Source organism: Siphateles boraxobius, unplaced genomic scaffold (genome assembly GCF_051911475.1).
Source record: "Siphateles boraxobius isolate OS27281-9 unplaced genomic scaffold, OSU_SipBor_1 31, whole genome shotgun sequence".
NCBI lineage: Eukaryota > Metazoa > Chordata > Actinopteri > Cypriniformes > Leuciscidae > Siphateles > Siphateles boraxobius.
This window is the reverse complement of record NW_027508931.1, coordinates 16502364-16514830: the sequence shown is the minus strand read 5'-3', so window position 1 is coordinate 16514830 and position 12467 is coordinate 16502364. Positions and strand designations below refer to the sequence as shown.

General features: G+C 37.0%; 1 protein-coding gene across 2 annotated transcripts in view; it reads right to left on the bottom strand.

Annotated features, from left to right (window-relative positions):
- The window catches only part of pak1 (p21 protein (Cdc42/Rac)-activated kinase 1), a 52351-nt gene extending 47831 nt beyond the window's left edge, over positions 1-4520 (bottom strand). The window contains exon 1 of one of the 2 annotated variants that reach the window (XM_077193922.1): positions 4323-4520. Coding sequence is in view for 1 of the 2 variants with exons in the window: in XM_077193921.1 (XP_077050036.1) it covers positions 4055-4075 (21 nt within the window). In the remaining variant the exon portion in view is untranslated. Of the gene's footprint in view, positions 1-4054 lie in introns of both variants that reach the window. The other variant, XM_077193921.1, reaches the window with a different exon arrangement.
- Positions 4521-12467: the final 7947 nt, after the last annotated feature.

Below are 12467 nucleotides of genomic sequence, written 5' to 3'. Positions count from 1 at the left end.
GGGCGGAGTCATCATATCCACAAGTCGGCACAGACCACAAAATGAATCGGACCCATTTGAATTCTAAATTTTAAAGCAATATGGAATTATCAGTTTTTTTAACATTAAAATACCGTACCGACCCCAAACTTTTTAAAGATAGTGTATCCTAAATAATAAAAAGGACTAAAAACGCTGTATTATGCTGCCAGGCCTGTAGTTGGCCTCTAGTTAGGAGGAGAAACGGTTAGACAGACTTGGCATTCGAAACAGCACTGACAAGTAGAAGAGATAACACCATTGCTATGCACCAACATAAATTACACACTTTTTTAAACTACACATCCTCAGCACGATTACATTCATTGTTTTGCTTTAGTAACAGTTTCATATTAAATCTTAAAGGGGAATCTATAGATTTATGGCTGTCATAAGCTGACAAATGCGGCTTTACCGAGCTCAAAAGCTCTGGGCAAATTGTGATATAAAGGAAACGCTATTGGCTATTTTAAAAAGGGGAGGAGCTGCTCAATGTCACGCCCTGTCTTCCTGTTTAAGTGGAAATTACATCAACACATTGAATAATGCTGCGGGCCTTTAAAATACGTATTCTCAAAAAGAAAATATTTACGTTAAATTGTTGTATTTCACAATATTACAGTTTTTACTTCAATTTGATCAAATATATGCAGCCTTGGTGAGCATAAGGGTACCTTTACTTGACAATGATGTACTAAAAACGGAAAAGTTTTTCCTTTAGTTTTTTTTGCGCACAGACGATAACATTGTCAAATCGATTAGCCTACCTCACACAGATTTGCAAAAAGGACTAAAAACGCTGTATTATGCTGCCAGGCCTGTAGTTGGCGATGTCACTTTGTAAAGAATCAATACATGTCTATAGACTAAACACGTAATACACATGCGCAGGACGTCACCGTTTTCAAAAATTTGCGTTTTTCAAGTTTACATCATGATCAAAACAACAATTGTATTGGTTTCAAAAACGTGCACTTTGAAACCCGTTTTCAAATTTTGCGTTTTCAGGCCCCCAAAACACTGTTGTCGTGTAAATGAACGGAAAAACTTTCCGTTTCCGTTTTAAGTTTAAAACAGTGTTGTGTAAACGGCTCCATAAAGGATTTTCAAAACCGTTCAAATACCGTACCGACCCCAAACTTTTGAAAGATAGTGTACATCCTAAATAATAAAAAGACGTATTAAAAACATTTATAGCAATTTGAAGGTATTAGCTTTCGATTTTCACAACCATCCATAATACCATAGCATAATGGTGACGAATTTTGCACTGATAAGCTGCATTTATATTTTCTGCTGAAATCTACAATATAAAATCAAGTTTGTTTTTGGACGTGGTGTAGAAATTACATACTGCACTTTAAAATAGAGAAACTTTCTGTGCATGCGTGCATAAAGTGCCTAGCATAAGTGAACACACCCATGCTAAAGTTGACTAAAAAGAGGAATAAAAATTCATCTTTTGGAAATTTATCTTAATGCCTTAATTTAAAATAAAATTAGAAAGTAGAGATTGGCATGGGGCACTTTCGATAAGATCATCTCTCAATACAAATCAAACCAGCTTTTAGCCTAACTGAAATAAAACCATGCCAATCTCTAGGTATGGTGAAGGGAATGTGATAATGTGGGGCTTTTTTAATTCCAACGGCCAAGGGAACTTTATCAGGATGCATATTATCCTGGATCCATGAAACAACTGGCCTTTAAAAATAAAAATCTGCCTGCCTCTATGGGAATTTAACATAGGGGTGTCCTGACTTACGCAACCTGTATTTTAAGGAAGAACATTTATTTATTTACGATACATTATTCATTCACAAAGAAAATTGGTGTCCTTAAAGGTTGGATTTTTCCTCATTTTTTAAATTAAGTCACTAAGATCAATTTCCAAAAGATGATTTTTTATTCCTCTTTTTAGTCAACTTTAGCATTGGTGTGCTCACTTATGCTAGGCACTGTAGATTCTGATTTGGTATATAAATCTCATAGTTAAATCCAAATTGCACAAATTTTATCCACAACCCCACAAGTGTGTTATTTGACCTTAGTTGCTATGAAACTGATTGCAACGAAAAATTTCCACATCATCCTTCCACCATAAAATGCAAGTTTCCCAGAGAGATGCATTAAGTGCACTAAAAACCAAAGACAGAAATACACATTTACTGATTATAGAAATCTCTTGCTCATCATTTGTTCTTTAACTAACTGTAAAATGCTTTGCAAATCTGGTATCAAAAAGATCAAAAAGTACAGTCAGAAACACTCACATAATAATGAGTATGAAGTCACAGCAGTGCTTCTAGGCCAAACGCACATCTGTGAGGGTGGTTGGGGTGTTTTTCGTCCCATGTTTTGGGATGATAAACAGGGTGTTACTGAAACCATATGGTGACGTGTGGCCCAAGGGTGTGCTTAATTCTGAATCAGCGACCCCCACTTCACACTGACAGCTCCCCGACCCCAATAAATGGATCGGTTTGATACGATCTACAGATCTGCAGACGCTGGTACTTCATGCATGCGCTTTCACACAATCGGAGTTCCACACGCAAAAATGCTTACATCACACCAAGACAAAATTAGACTGGATGAGCATTTCAACTCACTCAAAACACGCAACACAATGATGCCGTCTCACTGCTAAAAGTACTCATTAAACAATGACGACAACGTTATGATAATGAAAACCCTGTGCTCCACAAACTAGAAGCGAGACTGCAAAAAGCAATTGGTTGGTTCACATATTGGTTCAGAAGTGAAACATTGGAATGATGGACTTGTGCTGTTTGCCACTTCCTAGTTACCTTTAAAGCGCATACATAGGAGAGCTTCAACAGGCCTTTTACAGATATCAGACCTTGGTGTAATATCCCGGAAGAAACACACGCTTGACTTAACTGGTTTAAGGATTTTGCTGATACATGTGACCCCATTCAGTCCAAAGTGAGCTGAACCATTGCTCTTATCTTACACATAAACAGATCCATACTGAAACAACACTGCAATAAAACCACACAAATAACCCTAAAGATTTCATTCTGAATTTATGCTTTTAAATAAACACACTTGTAAAAGCTTCAGCATTTTAACAGCCTGTATATATATTTTATTTTTATCCAATGACAAAGGAAGCCAAACAAACTAACCCAATGTAGTTCGATCACTGACAAGGTTCATGGCTTTTTAAAAATCCTGAAGGAATGCTAATGGTATTTAAATCATAATTTGGAAAGGTTCCAAGGGATCGAATAAGAATCCCACTTGTGAACCTGAGATTCCTAATTTTGGTTCATCCAGTAGAGCTGAATCCTTTCATATTCTTGGATTTTAAGAAAATCTTTATAGAATCTTTTCCAAATTATAATATACATTCCATCAGCAATCTTGTAGTATTTTTGGACGATGGACTTCTGATTTGTCCAGCCTCTGAACAGTGTCATGAGCTGCTTACACGCCCAACAGTGTAAACAGTGAATGAGCATATTCAGACCGTTGGACAACTAGGCCCTTATTTTTACATGTATATTTATTAAGCGACTTACAATAGAGAAACATAAGAAATTCATCAAAGAGCCAACAATATAGTGTTTTACATAAAATGCATAAAGTAACCTATAAATGAGAACACACAATAACTGCATTGAAATAATGACTTTAACAATAATTGTGTAATATGTATATTTACAATTCATTATTATGTACATGTTGAATTTATATTTAATTACATTTAATAGCTATTTTTTTATTATTACATATTGTATTATATGCAAAAACAAACAAACACAAAATACACATTGATAAACATACAGACTTTATTAATAGCACTTTTTAGTTATATTAAATATATATAATGTTGATGCATTTATATATTCAGATTTATTTATTACTGTTTTATTCAACAATTATATTGTAATTGTTTATAAAATAATATGTTGAGAAATAAATATCACACAAATATTGTTATAATTATTATTATTATACAACATGCATATATTTGGATGTTGTTAGATTGAATATAAGGCAAGCATACCTTCTGCTGCTGGAGGCACATGTAACTAAAGCAGAGATCAGACGGTGTTATTTGATCTAAAACCACATAAACGAGGAGAAGAATCACTATAATCCAAGCAATTCCTGCCGATAAAGCCACATCCGTGTGCTGTCTGAAATTAATAAGCAGCGCTTTCTCAGTCTGTTCTCTAGACACGCGCCCCACGCAAGCCAGCGCGTCTCCGCGTCACGCAAGATCCCGGTGAACGCGACACGCGTGACAGCAGTAAAGAGCAGCCGGCACTCACCTCTGTCCAAAGACGCGAATGCGATTTTCCCCGAGCAGACTCTCCCTCGCTCTGTCACGCATTCAGTGTCTCCCCGCGCTCATTTGCTCCAGTCTTCTCCCGTCTGTCTTTGCTGTCTGCCTCACTGCTGTAGAGACACACACAAACCTGCTGCGTGAAGCGCCGCCCACGCGCGATCCCAGTGGTCATTAGTTCCCCACGCAGCGCTGCGCTCACGAGACGCGTCACCTGCACCAGTGAAGGAGGAACATGCAATATTAAACACACCACATGTGTGCTGAGGATGAGCTGATCTCATGCTACAAACCGAGATATTTGGATAAGAAATAGAAAAGATGTGGCCTACATACATACATACAGATAGATAGATAGATAGATAGATAGATAGATAGATAGATAGATAGATAGCATTATGGGATGTCTAAATGTGGTGTGCACTAGTTTATACAAAGTATTAAATGTCAAGCTAGGATATGAGTTAATTCTGGCTTGTACACGTAGAAAAATAATTTGTTGTTGGCTTTGCATTTATCTGATAAAATTACTAGGTTCATCTCCAATGATGTCATTCGAAACCCCATTATTAAGTTTGTCAGCGCCCTCTGCAGGTAATAAACCGTTAACAGGCTACGAGTCAAAACACGGTGAACTCAATGAACCGTATGTTTAATAAATAGGTTTTTATTATTATTATGGATAATGTATCCAATATCATACACATAAACTCATCAAAATAGCCAAATTAACTATTTAAATGTATTAGCTATTATAATCAAAGTACCTAATACCAAAATGATAATGCTTCATGAAAACTGGTTGGTTTGGTTCTTCATATGTCTGTATTATTTTGTGTATTTAACTGTTTTAATTTATTGCAATATTTTTAAGGCACAAATAACAAACAAAACCCATATAGCTTAATAATACCCATAAAGTCCCATATACCCATAAAGTCTCTCATCCGGCCCATACAAACCTTTTCATTTTTGCCCCTGATCATCAGGTCTCATAGACTCAAAAACATGTTCAGCATCACTCTGGAGAGCCATGGGTTCATATTTTATTATTAGTCACACATTAGTTTGGGACTTTAAAAAAAATCTATTTAAATGTAATAAAATCTATTATATTATACTATATTTGAACATGTATTTTACATTATGTTATATTATACATTATATTTTATACATGTTTTTTTTAAACAGTTATTTCGCAGATTGTCATTGCATTTTCAAAAATACTACTGTTATTGTGTCGCTAAATGTAATTTTAAGAGTTTTTTGTGTAGTTATTTAAACCTCAAATATGTGGCTAATATAAAATCATAGTGCCTATTTTACAATCTGTTTGACTGAATTGTTTACTTGTGTTTATTTCCTATTGTCTTTTATAATGGCTATTGTTGTTAATTTAAATATTGTTGTTCAATAAATATTATATAAATAATACGTCGTATTTGGTATTGAGTGAGAAAGGTTATGGACTTCAGTGAAAGTTACATACGCCATTAGATGGCGGCAAAGACTGTCTATATAAGTGAGTCAGAACAAGGACGTTTTAAAACTTTTTAATGGGAAGTACAAAAACGACATATCCCTTTCCTCAGCGGACATTCAAACTGATTTTTTGGATATAATAATATGGACATCGACCTGAAGAATTAATGCTATTTCAGATGCAGGTAATACACTCGTTTAGTCGATCTCTCTCTCTCATAATAACACAATACACTCTAGATGTACGTTGCCTGCAACTCCTTCATCCGTAATTTATTCATGATACAGCACTAGCCTCGAGAAGCTTATTGCTTTTATAAAACGGTTACCACACAATACAAATATTAAATCCCCCCAAAATATGTATCAATTGAATACACTTTCGTGAAGTAAAATGACTAAAAGCCTTCCTTCCGCTTAAAATAGTCCCTGACAAGTATCACAAAGTTAACTTACATTATTTCGCCATTACATGGCGGCAAAGACAGTTTTTATGAGCCAGTCAGTCTACTCTAGAGAAGACTTTTATATTGAAAGGACCGAACTAGTTGTGAACGAAGAAAATGAGCAAGACGCAACGCAATTGAACTGACAAATGATTATTCTTTTAGGGCACGGGAAACCCCGTTAAGAGGACAAGATATCGCTGCGGACGTTCAAACTGAGTTTTTATTATGAATATAGGACTGACCTGAAGGAAATATCTACTGTAAATGCAGGTAAGTTAACGTTACACTAAATTTCGCAAAATACTCTAAGCTTCAACGGTGCGTTCAAGTCTTTTACAGTCTATGGTAAGTCCTTCTGCAAGTTCGTATTTACGAGGTGGGAAGTCGTGTTTACGACAGCAGGTGCATTCAAGTCACTTTCGTCGGAGTAAGATGGCGGCCTACATTCTTTTAATTAATTTCACAAAAATACAGCAACGTTCTTAAAGGGTCATGAAACCCTAAACCAAATTTTCTGAGATTTTAACAGAGGTATGTGTGTTAAACACCATTGAAGACAATTTTAGCATCTGTGTGACGACCTGTGTCTTTAATGGGTTTTTCCCCAGTATTGGATGTATTACTCCGCCCTCCTACCTGATTGCATCGCTGACACCTGTTGCGAACTTCCCTTTTCCCCTTTTAAGAGAAGCAAGACGGATGGCAGATGTGCGCGGCCTATTCACAACGCTTTAGGTCGTGTAAAAAGATTCAGGGACAGACTCATTTGGAGTTTGTGCGGGATTTAAGACGACATGTTAGCACGTTGGTGTGCTTCGCTTAATGCTAGAACATTTGAGGATTTGCTTGAATTGATCATTGTTGAACAGTTTAAAGTTTCCGTTTCTGATCAAATTGCGACGTATATCAGTGAGCATAAAGTTCAGTCTCCGGAGTAGGCAGCGTCGTTGGCGGATGATTTTGTGCTCACTCACAAAAAGGTTGCTATTGATTGGAGAGCACGTGAAGTGAGCGCAAATCGCTTTACAGATGCTTCACAGAGTGGTCGCATTTCTTTGGGGAAGTTTGATCCGTCTAAAACGTGTAACTACTGTCGGTGAAAAGGGCATTGGAAAGGGGACTGCCCTATAATTAAGGATAAAAATAAACGTACTGATGTGAATAAGTTTAAGCCTGCTGCAGTTGCAAATTCTTTTAATTTGAGTGATGTAGGGCTGCAACAACTAATCGATAAAATCGATTATAATCGATTATGAAAATCGTTGTCAACGAATGTCATTATCGATTAGTTGGTCTGCTTACGTCACGGGGAGCGTTTACTGGTACGCACACACACGCAAGGTCTCTCTCCCTCAGGCGCTCTGCCGAGCGCGCGCGCTACACGGTTTGGAGCAGTCTCTTCTGTCTCGCATGCGCGGGAGTTTGAACTAATTCGCGGGCATCAGGGAGCCGCAATCATAGGGCCGCAATCAATATGCGGGAGACTCCCGGGACTTCCGGGATGTCTGTATTTTGTCTCGAGCATCAGGTTGTGCAATCAGTTCGCTCGCAACGTAAGTGATGGATTAAAATAGCGCTACCGCAGAAATAGGTTAAATTAAAACAGTGTTTACAAAGTGAAGCATTAAATACAAAGGCAGTTAATAACAGCAGCAGTAAAATATTGTTTTTTAGTCACTGTACTCAGTGGTTTTCAGCGAATGCTTGTGCACTAATGCATAATTTCTCCTGTCCTTTACTCAAGCCTGTTAGCTTGCTGGGTAACGTTACCTCCATTCCGTTCTCTTTTTATAGCATTTGTCTACTAAGTTTTAATTGTTTTTCAAACGCGATCTACTGCGGCTCTACATTCACACAATTATTTTCAGTCTTTCTATATTTATTTAATCAATTTATCCTTATATTATTCTTTTATATATTATATATAATATATATTATATTCTTTATCCTTATATTCCTTATATATAATTAATTTTAAATAAGAATTAAATGAATTTTATATATTTTAGATGTTTTTAGTTTTAAATTTGTTTTAACAAAAATTGTGTTAAAACATAATATGTTGGATATCATTTTTTTTAACAATAATCATGTTTGTCAACTTGCCATCAGCAATTATCATTAAAAACAATGCAAATATTGATATTAGTAAAACTCAATGTGTGGCTTTTGCACTTTTTAAAGTACACTTTTACACATAAATACCCTGATTTACGGTTTTATTTAGTTATAATAAAAAAAAAATCTAATTTAATTTCTATCCGATTAATCGATTAATCGAAAAAATAATCGTCCGATTAATCGATTATCAAAATAATCGTTAGTTGCAGCCCTAGAGTGATGCTGAGACTAATGAAATGCAACTGTCTAATGATTATTTGTCCACTTATGCTCGTTTTATTACAGATGGCCGAGTGTCATTGTCGGATGGAGTTGAAGTTCCGGTTAGAATTCTGCGTGATACGGGAGCTATGGATTCTTTCATTTTGGAATCCATTTTGCCGTTTTCAGCGCAATCTGAAACGGGTGATAGTGTTTTGGTTCGAGGAATGGGCTTAAATACGTTAACAGTTCCTATTCATGAAGTCAATCTTCACTCTGATTTAGTGACTGGTGAAGTAGTAGTGGGATTGTGTCCTGCTTTACCGATCGAGGGTGTTCATCTTATCTTGGGAAATAAATTAGCAGGAGACCGGGTGTGGGCAAATGCACAGTAGCAGTTTTAACATTAAGTGACATGGGCATCTGACGCGCAGATGCCAATGGCACATGTCACTATGCGTATTGGCACATCCGGTCTCCATTGGCATGTGCCAGTGGATAGTGACATGTCACTGACATTATTGGCATGTGCCAGTGGATAGTGACCTGTCACTGACATTATTGGCATGTGCCAGTGGATAGTGACATGTCACTGACATTATTGGCATGTGCCAGTGGATAGTGACATGTCACTGACATTATTGGCATGTGCCAGTGGATAGTGACATGTCACTGACATTATTGGCATGTGCCAGTGGATAGTGACATGTCACTGACATTATTGGCATGTGCCAGTGGATAGTGACATGTCACTGACATTATTGGCATGTGCCAGTGGATAGTGACATGTCACTGACATTATTGGCATGTGCCAGTGGATAGTGACATGTCACTGACATTATTGGCATGTGCCAGTGGATAGTGACATGTGTCACTGGTATTATTGGCATGTGCCAGTGGATAGTGACCTGTCACTGACATTATTGGCATGTGCCAGTGGATAGTGACCTGTCACTGACATTATTGGCATGTGCCAGTGGATAGTGACATGTCACTGGTATTATTGGCATGTGCCAGTGGATAGTGACATGTGTCACTGGTATTATTGGCATGTGCCAGTGGATAGTGACCTGTCACTGACATTATTGGCATGTGCCAGTGGATAGTGACATGTCACTGACATTATTGGCATGTGCCAGTGGATAGTGACATGTCACTGACATTATTGGCATGTGCCAGTGGATAGTGACATGTCACTGACATTATTGGCATGTGCCAGTGGATAGTGACATGTCACTGACATTATTGGCATGTGCCAGTGGATAGTGACATGTGTCACTGGTATTATTGGCATGTGCCAGTGGATAGTGACATGTCACTGACATTATTGGCTTGTGCCAGTGGATAGTGACATGTCACTGACATTATTGGCTTGTGCCAGTGGATAGTGACATGTCACTGACATTATTGGCTTGTGCCAGTGGATAGTGACATGTGTCACTGACATTATTGGCTTGTGCCAGTGGATAGTGACATGTCACTGACATTATTGGCTTGTGCCAGTGGATAGTGACATGTCACTGACATTATTGGCTTGTGCCAGTGGATAGTGACATGTGTCACTGACATTATTGGCTTGTGCCAGTGGATAGTGACATGTGTCACTGACATTATTGGCTTGTGCCAGTGGATAGTGACATGTGTCACTGGTATTATTGGCATGTGCCAGTGGATAGTGACATGTCACTGACATTATTGGCTTGTGCCAGTGGATAGTGACATGTCACTGACATTATTGGCATGTGCCAGTGGATAGTGACATGTCACTGACATTATTGGCTTGTGCCAGTGGATAGTGACATGTCACTGACATTATTGGCTTGTGCCAGTGGATAGTGACATGTCACTGACATTATTGGCTTGTGCCAGTGGATAGTGACATGTCACTGACATTATTGGCTTGTGCCAGTGGATAGTGACATGTCACTGACATTATTGGCTTGTGCCAGTGGATAGTGACATGTCACTGACATTATTGGCATGTGCCAGTGGATAGTGACATGTCACTGACATTATTGGCATGTGCCAGTGGATAGTGACATGACACAGACATTATCGCGACACACTGACACTGTCGCGGAACTGTTTGCCGTCTTGTGACAGTAGTGACTGACAAATGAGCTGACCTGAGCAGCTATACTGACGTAATTGTGAAACAAACGCCTAAATTGCCTATTTTAGTGATGGTTTTTAAATAAATTAAACGTTTTAAAGTTTTTTTTTTATCAAAGTAACGTGGTGACAGTTGAGGAACATCTACGGGTGGTGTATTTGTCATTTGTTTGAGTAGCAAGTACAGTAAGACAGTAGCAAAAATTAAATAAAAAAAAACGAGTAATCAGAGTCTGATGTCGATATTAATAATTAGTGGATAATTTATATAATATATTAATATTATTGAGCTATAATTTATGTAAGTAAATTATTTACTAATTATTTATATTGATATCAGACAGACTCTGATTACTTTGTTTTTGCTTATACTCATCTGGCTTTAATATTTTACAAATACATTTAAGGAATTATGTAATAAGAAATAAACCATTTTTTATAAATCTGAACATGCATTCTTTCTGTAGATGTCATATCATCACATCTACATAATTCTCCGGTTGACAGCGGCTACGCTACTGGTGTGTGATAAGGTCATAACATACGGCGACATGTACCGCTACAATGTCATTGGCACATGAAGCAATCCATCAACATGTCACTTATTGGCACTTGCCACTATCCACTGACACGTTACAAGGTTTATTGGCACATGACATTATCCACTGACACATGTCACAAGTTTTATTGGCACAAGCCATTATCCACTGACACATGCCAATGAAAACCACATGCACCAGACGACTGCGTCATGTGCCACTGACATTGTTGCGGAACATGTTGCTGTATGACGTGACACCTCTAATGACACATGCTGCTATCTGTTATGTATGGTGTGATGAACGGCAGAACATTTGATTAATAATACGATGCTTTTCATCTATTTACTATGGTTCTTTTTTATCATTTAGACAATGTATTTACCTACATATTGTATACAGTTGTTATGATAACATATTTATCTCTATTTGCATATAGGACCGACAGTTCAGCTGTGTCATTTGTAACTATACAAGAATATACAGTAGAAACTATTTAGCTATTTTAGTAAAATGTTCTTATTAAAGTGGTACTTACAAGCAGGAGTATGTTGTTTGTGCACCACAAGTTGACACTTAACAATCAGGTATTTCAAATAATTGTAAACTAGTATGAGATAAAATGCCCCAAACCATTGTAAAGTGACACATACCATTGTTAAATTAATTATGAACCTTGACCTTGACACTGGCTTTTCACAATGCAGAGTAGTATACATCTTTAATATACATCCTATATTAAACTGGATATCTATTATAATGTGGATACAGCAAGTCAAATATTTGAACAAAACATGTGGGCATATCCAGAAGGAATATATATTAAATGAATTTGTTGTTATTGTAGACTAATCCCCAATGTTTAGTCAATGGTAGCTTTTAAAATGCATACACCTTTTTCAGTAAGCAGAGACAGAAAAGAGACTCGACAAATATGTAAGTTAAAGTAATGGCTTTTTCCCCCCCTTTTAATAAATGCAGTTGATGCATTAGCATACTTCAAATTATTCTAACGTAACTATGCAAGAGGCCATAACAACTTCAACCGCATAGCGGCAAATCTTCTCCAATCTTTGTAGAAGAAGTATGGTCACCTTAAAAAGAAGAAGAAAAAAGTAGTTTTTCATCAAACAACAAATATCACAAATCAACCTCAATCATTAAGATAATTACCACATACTTCTGGAATCATAACATCAAATAAGTAGTTCAGGTTTTCAAGATCCT